The 17,403-nt window shown below is 47.9% G+C and overlaps 1 protein-coding gene across 11 annotated transcripts in view; it reads left to right on the top strand.

The window, feature by feature from the left end:
• Positions 1–17,403, top strand: part of ITPR1 (inositol 1,4,5-trisphosphate receptor type 1) — a 147,234-nt gene that overhangs the window by 104,564 nt on the left and 25,267 nt on the right. For all 11 annotated transcript variants that reach the window (XM_085072227.1, XM_085072233.1, XM_085072232.1 and 8 more), the window contains 9 exons: positions 3,383–3,563; positions 4,158–4,411; positions 7,559–7,759; positions 8,632–8,742; positions 9,997–10,092; positions 10,554–10,676; positions 11,630–11,734; positions 12,643–12,835; positions 15,498–15,620. In XM_085072227.1, coding sequence (XP_084928353.1) covers positions 3,383–3,563; positions 4,158–4,411; positions 7,559–7,759; positions 8,632–8,742; positions 9,997–10,092; positions 10,554–10,676; positions 11,630–11,734; positions 12,643–12,835; positions 15,498–15,620 — 1,387 coding nt within the window. The remainder of the gene's footprint in view (positions 1–3,382; positions 3,564–4,157; positions 4,412–7,558; positions 7,760–8,631; positions 8,743–9,996; positions 10,093–10,553; positions 10,677–11,629; positions 11,735–12,642; positions 12,836–15,497; positions 15,621–17,403) is intronic.

The raw sequence follows: 17,403 nt of genomic DNA, 5'->3' as shown, positions 1-17,403 counted from the left end.
GCACAGGTTTCCTGCTAGCTGGTGTTACTAGTTGCTCTGCTCTGTGGTACTTTAACTGGGGTGTCAGGAGGAGCAGTGTGTGGCTGTGATGTGATGCCTGTGCTGGGTTCTTCCACCCCCTGGAAACAAGGAATGTGTGCAGGTGGTGGCTGCTTCTCCTTACAGGGGATGGAGAGCTCTGTGGTGATGTCCTTGCTCCCTTGAGGGAGTAGCTGTCCTCTCAGGCACTCTGCATGTCCCATGGGGTGGCTTTGGGTTTCCTCCTGTGCCTGTGTCATTAATTACAATCCCATTATCTTGGTGCTGTCACCTCAGAGTGGCTGTGGTTCATGTGCTCGGATGGTTGCTGTGCTCTGGAGATCTGCTGGGCTTCTCTGAGCTCTTTGCTGAGCCTCAGTTCATGGGGCAAACCTCCCAGGCTGCTGTGGCTCCTGTCCAGGGGCAATGACTTAACAGACATTAGCAACACAAGGTTGAAATCAAATGCAGTTTCATATTGCATGAGTTTAGCACTCTGTAAGAATGCCAGGATGTTTTGGGTTGGAAGGGACCTTGAATATCATCTCCTTCCAACCTCCTGCCATGGCAGGGACACCTCCCACTGTCCCAGGCTGCTCCAAGCCCCAGTGTCCAGCCTGGCCTTGGACACTGCCAGGGATCCAGGGGCACCACAGCTTCTCTGGGCACCCTGTGCCAGGACCTGCCCACCCTCCCAGGGAACAATTCCTTCCCAATATCCCATCTAACCCTGCCCTCTGGCAGGTTAAAGCCATTCCCCTTGTCCTCTTCCTCCATGCCCTTGTCCCAAGTCCCTCTCTGGCCTTCACTGCCAGTACCAGATGGATCTGTGTCTCCACTGCCTCTCAGACATCTTTTCCATACTGGGACAGCCAGACACAGCCCATACTGGTTTGCTGTGGAACACAGCTCCCTGCCCTGCAGGAGGTTTTTAGGAGCTCCCAAGCCACAGCGTGGTGGTGACTGCACCCTCAGGGATGCCTGGTGTCAGATGCTGCAGTGTCAGGGCTATGTTTAAAGCTCTGTGCCTCAAAATCCTGCAGCAGTGTGGAGGTTGGCTGTTCCTCCACGCTTGCTCTTTCAGCAGCCTGTGGTTCCATGGTGTCTGTACACAAGCCAGGACCCCAGCAGACGGTGCTCTAAAATGGCCACTCGATTTCCGTTTTAAAAAGGGAGATTTCTCCACTTTCTGCTCGGAGGCTATATCTGTAAATAAAATTTTAGGATTTCTGTCATAATTATCACCACCCGTTACCTGCTCGAGCGCAACTTGCAAGATCACACCTCTTAAAATACAGTATCTTTGGGAGCTGGCATGTGGTTGATTCATATGTGTGAAGGTGTTAGGCATCCTGACCTAAACTGAAACAATCATTTGGTGACACCCCTTCAGTGTATGCACAGCATGCACAAAAAGCTTTACTGGAAACGCTCCTTTCATTTGGGTTTTTCTCTGAAGCGCAGTGGAAAGTCAGTTAAGAAGCTTGAAAAGATGAAAAATCAAGTCTGTCAGCAAGTAGTAATTACTCTCATAAAAGGTATTTCTTTAGTGTGGTTCATTAAAAAACGCTTTTCCTTCACCATGGCTTCATCATGGGGAAACTCCTCCTGTCTGGGCTCTGGGGATGTGACAGCCAGGTGACGGCCAGGTCATGGCCTCGCTGCCTGGTGACCAAATCATGGGCTTTTGCAGAAAGTGTTTAGCCTTTCTAGAGCCTGTGGTTTCTGCTGGTCTGTCTGTGAATTATTGTTGTTGTTATTTGTAATTTTCGTATAATGGAATTTCCAAGATGCTCCTTAGATACAAACTTTTCCTGCATCTGTTCTTGTGGCCACCAAGTAACAGAGTTAGTTTAGGCTTGGCTGCCTCAACCACCCAGTTATTGAGGGATTTGATTGTTGGTCAGCCTCACCCCCTCACAGGAAGAATTTCTTGAATATATCTAATCTAAGTCAGCCCTCTTTCAGTTTAAAGCCATGGGAAGACATTGAGAGAAAACATTCAAATTGTTGATATAAAGTCTTGGATTAGATATTATATTTTTATTGTACCAATACTAATAATTGACTTGGGCACTCAGATCACCCTGTGGGTACTGGTGTGACTGGTTTTGCAGATTTGGGATATCTGTCCTGGATTCTTCTCCTTTCCCCCTCTCTCTTAATCACTAGAAATAAACAGAACCTTCAGAGTTTACCTGAGCTGCTCAGGGCAGGTGGGAGGTACTGCAGTGGTGGGAGGGATATCTCGTGAATATTGACCACGTTCTTTAAATAGCCCCACTCCTGCTCTGCCTGTAATCAAAGACACAACTCTGGGAGTGTTCAAAGTCACTCGGTGTGTTCTCAGTGCAGCTGCTGGGGAGTGATCAAAGGCAGCAGCAGCCATGGCCCCGTGTGCTCCGCAGCAGAGCGGGCAGGATATATTGCTATTCCCATTTTAATTTGTTTTTTCAATAAATCAGCCTTCATTCCTATTCATCATGTAAAGCTGTTGGATGGCGAGCCGCTGCAGAATGCTAACTAATTTCATAATGCTCTGCATAAGGTGACCCACTTACAAGTTCATCCTTCAGTCGTGTTTAAGCTCTGGTCCTGATTTATGTAACAGCATATTGGTTTCATCAAGAGTTGTCTGATCACTCACTGTGTTGGCTCCTTCTTGACCTGTACATGATTTGTATTCTCCTCGATTTTAGGGAGAACTTTCTGTCTCCGTGCACATATGTGCAGAAGAAGAGTAATAAACCTTCTTAAAAGTAGTCAGTGCTTTGAGTTTTTCTGTCACTTCAAGATGTATTGGAGTGGGAACTAGAAGGAGTTTTAAGGAGCCAGCTGCAGGCAGGGCAGGGGAAGCTCAGCACGAGATGTCCCTCACAGCATCGCCCTGTTTGTACATTTTTGGACTGTGATTAACGTTGGCTATTGCATGTTATGAGTCACAGTCCCTTAGATTTGAGGGTGGGAAGGCAGGAGAGTTCTTTTTTCTCTGTATATTGCTCATACCCTTTTGTTTCTGAGCTGGGAATCAAATTACAGGGAATTCCCTTCTCCTTACCTTAATTCATGGTACTTACCTTATTTCCCGTGTTGAGAGTGAGGTGTTCTGCTCAAAAGTACAGGCTGGTGTGATTTATTGCCCTCACTTCTTTTTAAATATGTGTTTGAATTTGCTGATAAGGGACTTAAAGCTGAGACAGCGGGGCTGCCTTACAATAAACTACAAGTTTCCATTGCTCTGAGTTCCAGTTTGCTGACAATGAACCTTCCAGTCTTGCAGGATACCACAGAGAGCAGAGCAGTGGAATAGTCTGGATTCAGAGCTGTGTATGGAGCTACAGATGTTTTTCCTTTTCTCTTGTAGCATTCCTTCTTCTGCCGACTGACGGAAGATAAGAAATCTGAGAAGTTCTTTAAGGTTTTTTATGATCGCATGAAAGTGGCACAGCAAGAAATCAAGGCAACTGTCACAGTCAACACCAGTGACTTAGGAAACAAAAAGAAAGATGAAGACTCAGACAGAGATGTCCCCAACAGGAAAAGAGGTAATCCCCAGTCATTCCCTTTCTGAAGTGACAGGGGAGTACAGTGTTTTTTCAACTCGTTTCAATTGATGCAATAATGCTCTGATCTCTGATCCCACAGAGCAAAGTTCAGAGATCAGTGGTGCCCTGGCTCAGGATTTCAAGAGCTTCATCCCCTCTTCATCATTTGTGAGGTTGTGCTGTTGCAATGAGGAAAAGTCTTTCTGAGCTGAGACTCTGCTGCCTTGTCTTGTGACAAGCTGCCCAAATCTGATCCATAGTAACAACCCTGGACTGGGGGTTGTGGTTGATGCCTTCACTAACAATAAGTGAAGAAATCCTACTTTTCTTTTAAAGCAGGTCCTTTTACCATAACTGCTGCTAGTGCTAGATGCGTGTGCCCTAACCAATTAACCCCAGATGGTTTTAACCAATTAATCGTGGTTGGTGTCCAAGGTGCAGAGTGTGACACGAGCCCCTCACCTCCACTAAACGCACTCACCAAAGAGCTGCTGCTCGACAGCCTGCGGGTGAAGCCGCGGTGGGAAGGTGTGAACAGATCTGCTGGCCCCTGGTGCAGCTGCCCTAAGGAGGCTGTGTCCCTGTGTGTTGCAGTGAGGGAGCCCATGACCCAGATCACCGAGGAGGTGCGCGACCAGCTGCTGGAGGCGTCGGCAGCCACGCGCAAGGCGTACAACGCGTACCGCAGAGAGGCTGACCCTGAGGAGCACTACTCGGCGGGAGAGGGAGCCCAGGCTGCGGCAGACAAGGGCAAAGATGAGCTGGAGATGAGTGCTGTCATCTCCATCATGCAGCCCATCCTGCGCTTCCTGCAGCTGCTCTGTGAAAACCACAACCGGGATCTGCAGGTACCGTCTGGTTCCAGACAGCTTGGATCACCTTGTGCATTCACTGCTGCCACACCATTATCCTAATCCCGTGCCTTTTTAAATGGATTATGTGGCCAGTTATTCTCTTTGGTCTTGAGGTTAATCCAAAAAAAAATACTTACACCTTGCTGGACTGATGAGGAAGTCCAGTTATCCACTGGTCTTTGAAAGGTACATAAAAGGTGGTGAAATCAACACTTCTTGTGGCTTTTAAAATGTTTGTGTTTAAAGCAAGCAAGTGTTGTCCCATGAAGTTACTGATTTGCTTTTGAGAGAGGAGGGAAAGAAAGAAAAATCAGGTAGGAAAATGAAAAGGACATTGGGACTTTGGTTGCAGCAGCCCTGAAGCTTAACTTTCCAGTGACCAGGTTCTCCTGGATTTTCATGGATCTCTTCATGTGTCTAGAGTTCCCTTGCTGCCCTGGGATGTGTTTGTAGAATTCCAGGAAGCCCAGAGCAGCTTCCCCCTTAGGAAGGCACTGCAATTCCGATGATTTTTGTTCAGCGCTGCCAGGTTGGGATGGAGGAGCTGGTGAGGCACTGTACAATGTGCTAAATGCCCTCATAAAGAGCAATAATTGCCTTGATTGCACATTGTTCCGTGGCTGCAGGAGCGTGGGACCCTGCGTGAGAGCTCTGCAGAGCTGCCAAATGCTTCCTCGGCGTGGGAATGCCCCGGCAGCACGTGGGATCACAGCTGCACACAGCCATCCCCGAGCTCCAGCCTGGTGTTCCAGAGCATCCCTGAGCGCCCAGGTTATACACATCAGCCTTTCTCTCGTTTTGAAGAGAAGAGAGCTCTTTGATGTGTGTTTTGTCAGAGGATTTTCCTGCCGCCGGCGGTGTCGGAGCCGAGCAGGCCGGCGGTTCCTGTGGCACAATTCCAAACCGCACAGGATCCGCTCTGCCTTTGGCGAGGCACCCGCAGCTATAGGAGCACAGCTGAACTCCAGCCAGCCAGAAACTTGGCCCGAGCTCTTCCCCATCCCCAACAATTACATTTCCCAAACAGCAGGTAGTTGTAGTCGGCTCTGGGAGAGAAGAGGTTTTCTTTTTTTCTACAAAAAAAAAGAGGTGGAACAGTTTTTTCAATGTAATCCTCTTGCAGCCTGCCTGCCATGAGGTTTGTCCCCCCCGGCCCTGAAGGGCAGGCAGGAGTGTCTGATCCTCCAAAATCTTGGTGTCTGCAGCTGGTGCATGTAACTGAGCTCTCTACAGCAGTGCCAGAGGACTCGCTGCCTAAAGGAACAAGGAAGGACTCTCCTGGAAGCTGTGTGTCTCCCAAAATTGCACATTGTATTTGAATGAGGAGGGAGCTGGGCTCACCTGCCCTGGGCACACCAGGCATTTGCAGGCTGTTGGCAGCTGATGTGCAAACACAGGGAGCTGCAGTCACTCTGGAGGAGCTGCTGTGTGTCAGGGGAGGATGAAATCTCTGGGATGCTCAGGCAGCTGCAGTGCTGTGCCCTCTGCTTCAGTCAGTCCTTCCCTTCCCAGATACAGCCCCAGTTTGCTCCGTGAGGATGCTGTTCTGGGCTGCAGTGCTTTCTCCAGATGAATGCAAGGACTGGGATGGATGGGTGGATGCATATTCTTCACGTGTTCTAGCTGAATCTGCCTGTGGCTGCTCGTTCTGGATGCAGGGTCTGTCAGAGGGTCCATACCTCAGAAAGAAGTGGGATGGCGCACTCAGTGCTGAACAGCTGTGTTCCCACTCCAGAGCCTGTGAGATGCTCTGGGTCACTGAAAATGAAGAGCTCACTCTGTCCTGGCTGAGACAGCAGCAGACACTCCCTGGGGCAATTTCTCACAGTGCAGCAGGGGTTTGTTTTCTACAGTTTTTTCCTTCCCGTTGTTTCAGCCTAACAATATCCTCATGCCTCTTGTGCCTCATCCCTCCTTTCTCCTGACTGACTGTGGATCTAGCAGCTCAGGTACAAGTGTAGCTGTAATCAGAATAAATGCTGTGCTGCAGACAAGGGAGCGTTCAACTTCCTCACTTTGGGTTTTATCCTTTAGTTTTGCTTTTTTTCCTGGAGGGAAGGCACGAGCTCTGATTTCTGTAGGATCAACCTTTTTACATTCTGACAAGTTAATCAGAAGTCAGGATACTAAATGAGCAATCAGCTGAAATGTGCTGAATCACTGTCACCTTTAGTCTGCATTCATAGACAGCATTTTCCCTTTTTAGCTTTGCCTTCCATTGAATCTGCAATTTCTCTCTCTGTTTGCCTTAAAAGACTCATTAGTCTGACTCAGGCACAGAGACAGCCAGGTCAGGAAAGACCCTGCTGGTTCCATAGTCCCATGTCTCCTGCTCCTCTGAGGGGTTTTTCACTCTGGAATTGTTGTTACCTGGTAGAATTCAGCTAGATAAGAGTTTTCCCACTGAAACTTCAAGGAAAAGAAAGTGGTGGTGGCTGTCAGTCTCTGCAGCACTGCTGGGAATGCACTGGCAAACAGCATCTGAGTCACTGGGAAATTGGTTTTCATTAGTTGTCCTTTAGTTTTGGTTGGATTTAGTGCTTTTTTTTCATTTGGAATCCAGGAGAGCAGAAAGCTGTTAAATCCACACTGATAAATCTAGCTTTCCATTAGAGGAGCTGCTCCTAATCAGCAGCTTCAAGCAGGAACTACAATAATTATGTGGGAAGAAGTGTAGGGGAGAGAATTGCACTTCAAGGTGTGCACTCAGGTGCCTCTTGTGCAGGTGGAGCTGCTGGGTAGCCCCAGCCAGGGAATTGTTGCTCCCACCTTGGAGAACAGTCTGTGAGGAGCCTGGAGGGATGGTTGGCAGGGAAATGCTGCAGGTGGAGTGAAGCTTCCAGGCTCCAGAGAGCTTTGCAGAGTGCCTGTTCTGGTCTGGGTGAGAGGCTCTAATGGCTCTGTCTGTTTATGGGATGCACTCTGGTTATTGCTGTACAACATGAAGCCAGCAAGCTTCTCAGGAGAGCTGCACCTTGCAAATAAACCCTGCAAAGAGGCTTCAACTGCTTGTCCAGTGAAACCAGAGAAATCCACTGGGCAGTGCAGCTGGGGATGGGTGAACCTCATAAATACTGTCAACCAAACAGCACTTTGTATGGTTCTCTCCCTTCCCTCATGGCTCTGATGCTCTCCTCACAGAATTTCCTACGCTGCCAGAACAACAAGACAAACTACAACCTGGTGTGTGAGACACTGCAGTTCCTGGACTGCATCTGTGGGAGCACAACTGGGGGCCTTGGACTTCTGGGGCTGTATATAAACGAGAAGAACGTGGCACTCATCAACCAGACGCTGGAAAGTTTGACTGAGTACTGTCAGGGGCCCTGCCATGAGAACCAGGTAATGAATCCAGACATGCACCCCCTTTCCCCTGGGCCCCAGCCCTGCTGGACTGCTGTTGTCTTATAACACTGCCCACTTTACTTGCCCTACAAGTTTATAAAGGAAAAAAAAAATCCTCAAACTCCTCCTAATCAACCTGTCTTTCTGAGCATCCCCTCTGAGGAGCTGAGCCACTCAAAGCAGTAGAAGTATTTCTGCTTTGCTAAGATTTGTTTCACTGTCCTGAAAGTCTAGAATGTGACTTTTCTGTCATTCTTGTCTCTTCAAGAGAGTGTGTGAAGCTGTGAATGCCAGGGAGAGCTGGCAGTGTCCCTCTGCTCTCTGGATCAGGTGGAATAAAGCCCTTTAGGTATTCTAGGAGTGGAGCTCGATGGCAGAGCAGGGCTCTCTCTGGATTTTAAAGCCAGCAAGCTGCTGTTTGTGTATTTTACTTACAGATCATTCCAAAAGCAGGGCTGAAGGGTAGGCAGAAGGTGACAGAAATTCCCATTCTTTGTGTAGACAGGACTGAAGTAGGTGTTGATTGGCACATTTATAATAAAGAAAATTCTCCCTAATCTCAGTGAAACACTGTTCCTCCAGCCTGGACACTTTGGCATGGAAATGCTTCATTTATCAGCTATGGTTCTTTGTGCTTCCTGAGGCCGGGGGCTCCAGCAGGACCATGGCTGGGGAGAGGAAAAGCTTGGAACAAAATGCCTTCATCTTTTGTTTTGTTGCACTGCCCAGAGCTCTGTGTGCAGTTATCCATCTCAGGCAGCCCACGAGGTGATGACAGAGGGGACTCTGCTGCTCTGGCAGGGTCACCAGCCTGGGCTGTGTTTGTAGTGCAGGCAATTAAGGAAGCCTGATGACTTTTCTTTGGACAGAACTGCATTGCTACTCACGAGTCCAACGGCATTGACATCATCACAGCATTAATTCTCAATGACATCAACCCTCTGGGAAAGAAGAGGATGGACCTCGTGTTGGAGCTGAAGGCAAGTGAATGTTTTGTGCGAGGCACGTTCACAGTGAGATGAAACATCATTTTATTATTGCAATTACGTGGGTGTTTATTATATCCCAATATTCATAAGTGCCAAAAAATTATATACATCAGTGAGCTGGAGGCAGTGCCCAAAGATTGTTTGTCACAGGTATTTCATCCCTTAAATGATGATGTGAAGCCACCAGTTCCCAGCTGGGGGATGCAGGCAGTCAGGGTATGCTGAGGAATCCTAGAATAATTTCCTGTAAAAAATTTGGAGCTGATGAAAACTTTTCTGTTGTTGCTGAGCTTTTAAGTGTACAATGGAAGTGAAATTTCTCATGTTGCAACTACTTTCCCAATACTTTATTGGTGTTGTTTAATCGGTTGGTGTTAAATCATCAACAGTTCTTTAGGGCTTTCATATTAATGCTGAAATAATTAGCCCTGGTGCTGGTTTCAAAATACAGGAGCAGGTTCCCCTCTAGCAACAGCAGTTCCAGGGCACTCTTGCTTCAGCCTGTGCTTGAGAAATATTTCCTTTCTGACTTATTGCCCTGACTGACACTGCAGTGTCTCCTTGTTTTCCGTTGCCGACTCACACCATTATTATGGGTAATGTGGGTTTTTTATTATTGTAAATAAAAAATGCTTTTAGACTCGATTAGCATTATACTTCAAAATTAAATACTTTTATTGGGTTTTATTGTCAGGCATGATGGATTTTAATCTTAATTGTTCGTATTAAAGTAGTCTGGTGCCTTGTGGTAGTTTCCCATTTCCTCCCTGTGTTCCTTGGCGTGAGCAGACTGCAGAGTGATTTCAGTTAAAAGCAGCAAAGCACGTCTGTGTCTTCAGCCCTGGCTGTCCCTTGATTTAATCAGCAGCATCTTCAGCAGAGCTCAGCTGCACCATTTGGGAGCTCAGAGCTTGTGGTGATGCTGCAGTATCTTCAAAACAAAACAGCACAAGCATGAAACAGCAGCTTTTTTAGAAATCTCAACCTTGGCTGGGGTTAATTTGATGTCTCTCAATAATAGGATTTGGGCAATAAACTAGTGAGAAATGCTGTTAAGTTGTGCAGGTCAGTAGTGGGAGAAGGGAGGGCTGGGTGAGGTGAGGTGAGGCTGCAGCAGCCCTGGGCTGCCTGGCACAGTGTGCCTGCATGGCTGCTGGCAGTGCCACCCAGGTCCCTGAGCCCTTCTGGCAGCAGAGTGGTGCCACTCCAGCTGGGCAGTGATGCCATTGCTTTTCCCTCCCTCAGAACAATGCTTCCAAGCTGCTCCTGGCCATCATGGAGAGCAGGCATGACAGTGAGAACGCAGAGAGGATCCTCTACAACATGAGGCCCAAGGAGCTGGTGAGTCCCAGCATCACTCCTGAGCTCCTGACTCCAATCATTTGGACAGGAGACACAGAAATGAAAATTCCATGTGCCCTAAGAGCTGTCCAGGAAACCACAGCAGGGTTTTGGGGCTGGTTAATGTGTGAACTGGTGAAAACACAAACAGGAGATCCAAAGTGCAGCCTAAGCACCATTGAGGCTGCCTTGGAGCTGGGGTGGGAATGTGACACAGGTGGGGAGAGTGGGGCTGGAACATGCTACCTCCAGGAGAACATGAGGTTCAGTCTCTTGTGTCAGTGAGCTGGGCTGAAGCTGAGTTCAAGCCTCCTGTTTATGCTGAGAAACCCTTTGCCCTTGCTCTGGATGTCCCTGCTCCACTCCCATTCCCGTCCCTAGGAGTGCCGAGGGTGTGCTGCCCTCAGCAGCTCCCAGCCTTTGCCTGAACCTCCTCTCCTTGCCTCTGCCTCCTTCTCCAGGTGGAAGTGATCAAGAAGGCTTATCTGCAGGGAGAAGTGGAGTTTGAGGATGGAGAGAACGGGGAAGATGTCGCAGCATCTCCGAGGAACGTGGGACACAACATTTATATCTTGGCTCATCAGGTAGAGTTTCACCACGAGTCACACACTGGGAAAAGCCAGAGCCTGCTTTTCCCTGGAACTGTTTTCATGGCTCATCTCTGAGAGAAACTCCCTGCAAGTTTTCTTGTTATCAGAGCAAATCCCAGTCTTAATCAGAAACAAAAATCGTATAATACAAGAACATTTTGGGAATTTTCTTTTATAGTGGGAAGCAGGCAGGCTCTGGACCAAGTTCCTGAGGACACATGGCTCAGTTCTTGGCAGCACTGAGCAGCAGTGTATTATTTTTCAGCTGTATCAAAGGTTACTTTATACTCCCGAAGAAATTCTACTCACAGATCAATTAAAGTGTAATCAGAAATCTCAGTCCTAGCCACATTCTCTGCTGGAGCCAAGCAGAGCCATTGTATTGATACAATGTGTGTTTGAAAGATAAAAAACCAAAGGGGAGAAAAAATATATTGATGCTGTATCTCTCACTGCACTAGAGACTTCTTGTTCCTCCAGCATCTGAGCAGACAGACCATCACTGTGCTGCAGGATGAATTTGGAGCATCCAGCAGCACTTTTGGAGCAGTGCTCTGTGCATCTGCTGCTCAGTTGATACAGATTTTCTCTTTGTCCCTGCCTGCATCCTCGGGGGATGAGCACACCTTTGGGTTAGGGTGGCTGTAGAAGGACAGACTGAATGTGAATGCCCAAAAAGATTCCCAAGCCAGGCAAAGGGTGGGAGAGGATGGGGAAAAGAGGAGTACAACACTGGCATTAAAGAAATACATATTTGAATCATTCTGACTTGCTCCCAAAATAGAGCTGCAGGGTGTCTGGTTGGAACAGAACAAGCCTTCTGTCAACTTTGCCCTTTCCTAGCAGCTGACTGCGTACTATTTCTTTTTTTATGCCAAAAATCAGAAATTTAATATCACAGAGAGACATCTGGTGTCTCCCACTCCCTGTGCATTCCTTTATTTCAGTTGGCTCGTCACAACAAAGAGCTGCAGAACATGCTGAAGCCGGGGGGTCAGATCGAGGGGGACGAGGCGCTGGAGTTCTACGCCAAGCACACGGCCCAGATCGAGGTACAGCAACCCGAGGGGCTGAGCCTCCTGGGAGGGAGAGACCAGGCAGCTCAGCCCTGCTGCATTATTCATGATACTGCCGTGGCACTGCCTGTGGACTGTTGTCTGTGCTGCAGAACATAGAGAGGCAGTTATTTATTTAATTCCCTGGCAGTGGCGGGGGGAGCTATTCCTGAGCTGTCATGTGTGGGCTCGGGGATGGAGCTGAGCAGAGCTCTCTTGGCAGGAGGAAGTGTGGCTTCGCTTCTGTTACATTTTGGCCGCTGCTATTGCTGAATCCAGAAAGTTTGTGATAGCTTTTGCCACTCTTTCTGGATTCAAGTGACAGTTTGGCCTCATGTGCCATCGAAGAGCTTTATATAAGTAAAACGTTCACAAATAGAGAGATTTCCCGGAGAAGCTGTGGCTGACCCTGGATCCCTGCAAGTGTCCCAAGGTTTGGAGCAACCTGGGACAGTGGAAAGTCCCATGCAGGGTGGGATGGGATGATCTTTAAGATCCCTTCCAACCCAAACCAGTCCGTGGTTCTATGACTTCACAAAACTCTCTAATAAGCATTACAGATATAACTGTTATTCCTTGTACTTGCCCATGGCTCAAATTGGCCAACATTCTTGAACTGGGCAACCACATTGCTCTGAAATGCATCCCAGCTTTGGTGAAGGATTCACTGGGCCTCTTGGAAATCCCAGCTCAGACCAGTACTGCCAGGATAAGACCACAGCATAGAAATACCCAGTTTTGCAGCTAAATGTAGACCAGCTTTGAAAGGTAAATTAAATGAAATCTGCTGTTCTCTGGAAATGTTCCTGCATGTAGCTGGTTTGAAAGGGGGAGCAAAGCAGGCAGCAACCCAAGCAATAAAAGCATTTCAAGCCCTGGGAAGGGCTGATGAGGCTGCTGTGCAGATTGTCAGGTCGGACCGCACCATGGAGCAGATCGTGTTCCCCGTGCCCAGCATCTGTGAGTTCCTCACCAAGGAGTCCAAGCTGCGCATCTACTACACCACGGAGAGGGACGAGCAGGGCAGCAAGATCAACGACTTCTTCCTCAAGTCAGAGGACCTCTTCAATGAGATGAACTGGCAGAAGAAGCTGCGAGGTGGGTCGGTGTTGCTCCGTGTGGGGAGGCGCCGGCAGAGCTCTGAGGTTGGGGTTTTGGGATTTGGAATGTTGGCTGGGCAGCAGGTGATTCCTCGATAATTGTTTGCAAGAGCTGCTCCTCTGCACCACAGCAGGGTGCTGGGATAAAGGCAGGCTGGATGCTGGAGCAATAGGGACCCTCTGCAGGGGATCCAGGGTGGGAAGAGGGAGCACAGGTCATCCTTTTGGAGATCCAGCAGGAAGGAACAAATGTGTGGAGGAGGAGCTGAAATGAGAAGGAGGCAGGGAGAAAGGGAGAGGACCCAGAGCAGTGGCCTGTGCTGCTTCCCTGTGCTGGATACAGGGAGGAGTGGGGCTGGGGAATGCAGCAAGGTTGGACTTTGAAGTTCTTTTCCACCTTCGGGCTTAAGGCATCTCCAGGAATAAAAGCGTTCAAGAAAAAGTTAAAGATGGATTTCTCAGTAATGGTGAAGTAGAATTAATTCTTCTTTGGGCACATAGACTGGCTGACAAGTTGATAAGTCCCTTCCCATTCCTGTGATGCTAAAATATCTGAAAGCAGGTGTTTTCAAGCACTGATTTTCCCTCTTAGGTTCCCACTGGCAGCTGGGAAATCCCTTAAAATGATACTTTAATTTACACAGTGCCAGCACGTCCCCCAGTAAACCTTCTAGCTCATTTGCTTAATATTTTTGCTCTTGTTTTGCTAAAGGCCAAATGCTGCAGCTGAGGCTCAGTGGGCAGTGGTGAGAACTGACCAGCAGTGACCCTGTGAAATGGGAGATAAAGCAGGTCCTTCCTGCTCAAGCCAACCCCTGCCATCTGACAACCACTGTTGTTCCCCTCTCTGGTTTTTAGAGCAAGAGTAGGACTGGGCTGGAAGCCCCTCTTGGAGCAGAGGTGGGATTGCTTCCAAAAACCTGAGAGCTCTGCAAGAAATCTGGGAGAATGACATCCTAAACTAATTGCAGCTTCAGCAGCATCCATATATTCTGTTCGGTTTCGTTGTTTGAGTCACTTTGTCTTTGAGGCTGTCTCCCAGCAAGCTGTGAAGGCATTCATCATTAACAACAGACCACAAATGAGCCAAGATCCACCTGCAGAAGTGGGGAATATTTATATATTTTTTAAAGAAACTGGGGTAATTTATTCTGTCTCTAATACTCGGGTCTTGTCTGGCCTCTGAGTGATTTTTTACATTCATACAATTATTTTTCACATCTTCAGTAGAATTTGTGTTGGAGCTGTGACCTCTGGCAGTGCTGTGTGTGCTTATGTGATGCCACTTTTTTTTCAACCCTCAAAAAGACTTTTTAAATAAAATCCCATGTACTTCTCCCTTCATCTCATGGTGCTGGCCCATCACCAGAGCAGCAGAAGTCTCTTAATTGTTAATTAAGAACAGAAATGAGCTGCCAAAGCCAGGCAGGAGCAGTGCACAGCCAGAGAGTCAGTGTCCATCCCCAAAGGAAGGTGTAAAGTTCAACCTGGACCTTTGTAATCTCCCTTATGTAACAATTTCATATAAATCAATTCACCCTGCTTACAAATTCTTCCATTAAAGGGACACTGAGAACATTGGGTTATTGTGGAATTGTTTATCCCAATTTTTGCTGGGGCTGTTAGAGAGGGGAATTTGCTGGAGAGAGGTGGTGGCTACTGCAAGGCTCACAACTGCTGCATCCAATAAATTACTCTTCAGCCCCAAAGTCTGCATTTTCAGCTTGTTTCTACATTTTACTGAGAGCTTTTTCTTTGCTCTCTGATATCTAAACATGCTGCCTCATTCCACCAGGGCAAAACACTTCTTTCCCTTCTTAGAGAGCATTTTTAATGGATTTTTCCCCTACTCTAGATTTCAGGAGGACACAATTTTCTGTGCACTAAGCCTGCAGGAGCTAAAATCAGGGGGATTTTGCCTGGATGGAGAGGGAATTACTGCCAGGCAGCTTCTTGGCTTGCTTGTCTACTTAGGGTTCACAACCACTTCAGCAAAGGGATCTTTCTGCTTTCTGCCTCTTGGTTCTGGCTGCAGGGATTATTAGAATTAGGAGTCTTTTTGAGCAGTTTTTCTGTGTAACATAAAGAATTTAAATGTGCTGTTTGGCTGTGCATTGAGCTCTGTGCAGATGTGCTGAGTCCTTTGCCCTCTGGGCAGAGGGGAGGCCAGTGAGCTTCACCCCCTGGTTATTCTGGGCTCTTTTGGGCTGTTCTCAGCAGAAAATGAGTTTGCAGGTGGCAGTGCCTGGTGCAGGTGAGCTGCTGGCAGCAGCAGAGCACAGAGGGATGGGGCTGCACCTCACTGCTCATCTTCCTCCTCCAAATTGTTCTTGGTGTGACTCTGAGAACAAAGTATGTTATTAGGGGAGGCCTGAAGTGCTTGATCTCTGCAGTTTCTCAGCTTTTTCTCTTGCTGCTGCCAAACCATGTTTGAACCAGGGATTTTTTGCCTTAAAACACCATCTAGGAAACATGAAGTGCCCCCAAGATGAAGGGTAATTAAATAAACTTCAGAATAAGCCATGAATATTATGACTTTTGAGGCTGTGCTTTTGGGCAAACTGAAAATAAACTTGTTTTGGTGGTGATATTTGTTTTTATGGAGACCTCTTATTTTTATTAAGCCCTCCATTAAAAAGAAATATTTTTCTGTTTTGCAGCTCAGCCTTTCCTGTACTGGTGTGCTCGGAACATGTCCTTCTGGAGCAGCATTTCCTTTAACCTGGCTGTCCTCATGAACCTCCTTGTGGCATTTTTCTACCCATTCAAAGGAATTCGAGGAGGTACTGATGGTTAACCTAAAAAAAATGTGGACAAATATGGTGTAATGAGTCAAATTCTGCCCTCCCCACTCGTGTCTGTGCACTGCTGTTCACATCAGCGAGGGTGGGAGAACAGAATTTGGCTTTTTTAATTGCCTTCTTTCAAATTGTGCTGTTCTCCTACTCTTTCTTGAGGCATTTTAAGGAAAATGTAGAGCCATGCTTTTTCCTAGGGGAAAAAAGTACCCAAGACAAATATCCACCTTTAATTACTTGACTGTTCTAGTTCAGTTTAAAGTTGTGCAAATTAAGGATTGAACTAAAAATAGGCGAAATGTTGAATGTGTTGTTTTCCTTGAGCTTGCAGTTTATTAATGACATTTTCCACTCCGTTTTCATGGTGCTCCAGGAGGCCTCTGGGTGCTGGGGGTGGGTGACAGTGTCCTGCCTTGGCAAAGGGGATGTGACCTCCAGGAATCCGTGGAGGATAAGGGAGAAGAGCTCATTGCTAGGAGGGTGGGGACAGAGGATTCCCACAGGGAGCAAATTTGTCACATCTGCAGTAGAGTTTGAAGGAGTTTTCACCTTGTGTGTTGGGGGTTTGTATCCTGAAAAAAAACCCAGAAGGAGGGGGAAGAGAGCAGTTTTACCCTCTGCCATCAGGAGCAGCTGCTGTTCCCCTGTGTCACACCCAGGGTCAGCAGAGTGGGGACAGCCCACATCCTGGTGTGAAGGTTCTGACAAGCCCAAAAAACAACTGCATTTCTGTCTCTAGTTGCAAAGATCCCAAAAAAAGCTAAAAGCTCTGTATTTATGGCTGCCAGGAAAGCTGCTGGTTAAATGAGTTCCCTGAGATTACAAACTGCAAGACTTGGGGGGGATTGTTTGGCATTTTGAAGATGCCCTACCCTACATATTTGAAATGCTTTATTTATCAGGTAACATTTTGATAAAATCTCTTCCTCTCCAAGTTAGAATCCAAAAAGTAAAATAAATAAATACATGTGTATCTTATATTTAGCTTAAAAAAAAAAAAGAGTCTTCCAAACAGACTGTTTGGGGGAAGTTGTCAGTGTCTTGAATTGCTCAGACACGGTGAACTGAGCAGCTGATGAGCATCTGACAGTAGCAGAAGCTGTAAAACTTCTGACTTGAGGAGCAGAAACAAAACTGGATGCCTGGAATTCTGTACTGGAATGGTGAGAATTCCAGAGGCAGGGAGCACTTCCTGCTGGCTGCACGTTCCTGCTGCCTGTGGCTGTGCAGTGACTCCCTGTGCTCCCAGCACGGCTTTGGGGTCAGCCTGGCTGCAGAGAGTGACCAGGCTGGCTCAGTGTGCCAGGACAGGGACACTGCCCCCAGCCTGTCCCTGTCCCTGTCCCTGGGGAGGAGAGGAGCCTGTGCCCTGCTGTGCCCTGCAGGTGACACAGCTGGGTCCCTTGAGGTGCTGGCTTTGCCCTCCTGGTGCTGCTGGGCAGCCTGGGGCTCTGGGCTGGGCCCAGCTGGGTATTCCAGGGAGCACCTGAGGCTTCCATAACTCCAGGTGTTTCTTCAGCCCTGCTGGGAGCTGCTGCAACCCATGGGAGAAAATGTATTCCCAATAAACCTTACCTGGATAAGTCACTCCTGAATAAGCTGCTGCACATTTCCTCTGTCCCCCTCCCTGCTGCTCTTGTTCCCACTGGGGTGTCTCCATTGCCAGCCCTGTCCCTCGTGCTGTGACAGCTTTGGTGGCACTGCTGCTCCAGGAGCCCAAACTCCCCTCAGGCAGCCAAAACAGCTGTTCAACTTTACGCTTATTAAC

Source organism: Lichenostomus cassidix, chromosome 12 (genome assembly GCF_008360975.1).
Source record: "Lichenostomus cassidix isolate B80296 chromosome 12, HeHo_3.0, whole genome shotgun sequence".
Lineage (NCBI taxonomy): Eukaryota > Metazoa > Chordata > Aves > Passeriformes > Meliphagidae > Lichenostomus > Lichenostomus cassidix.
Note: the sequence above shows the minus strand (reverse complement) of the source record. Positions and strands in the feature narration are given on the sequence as shown.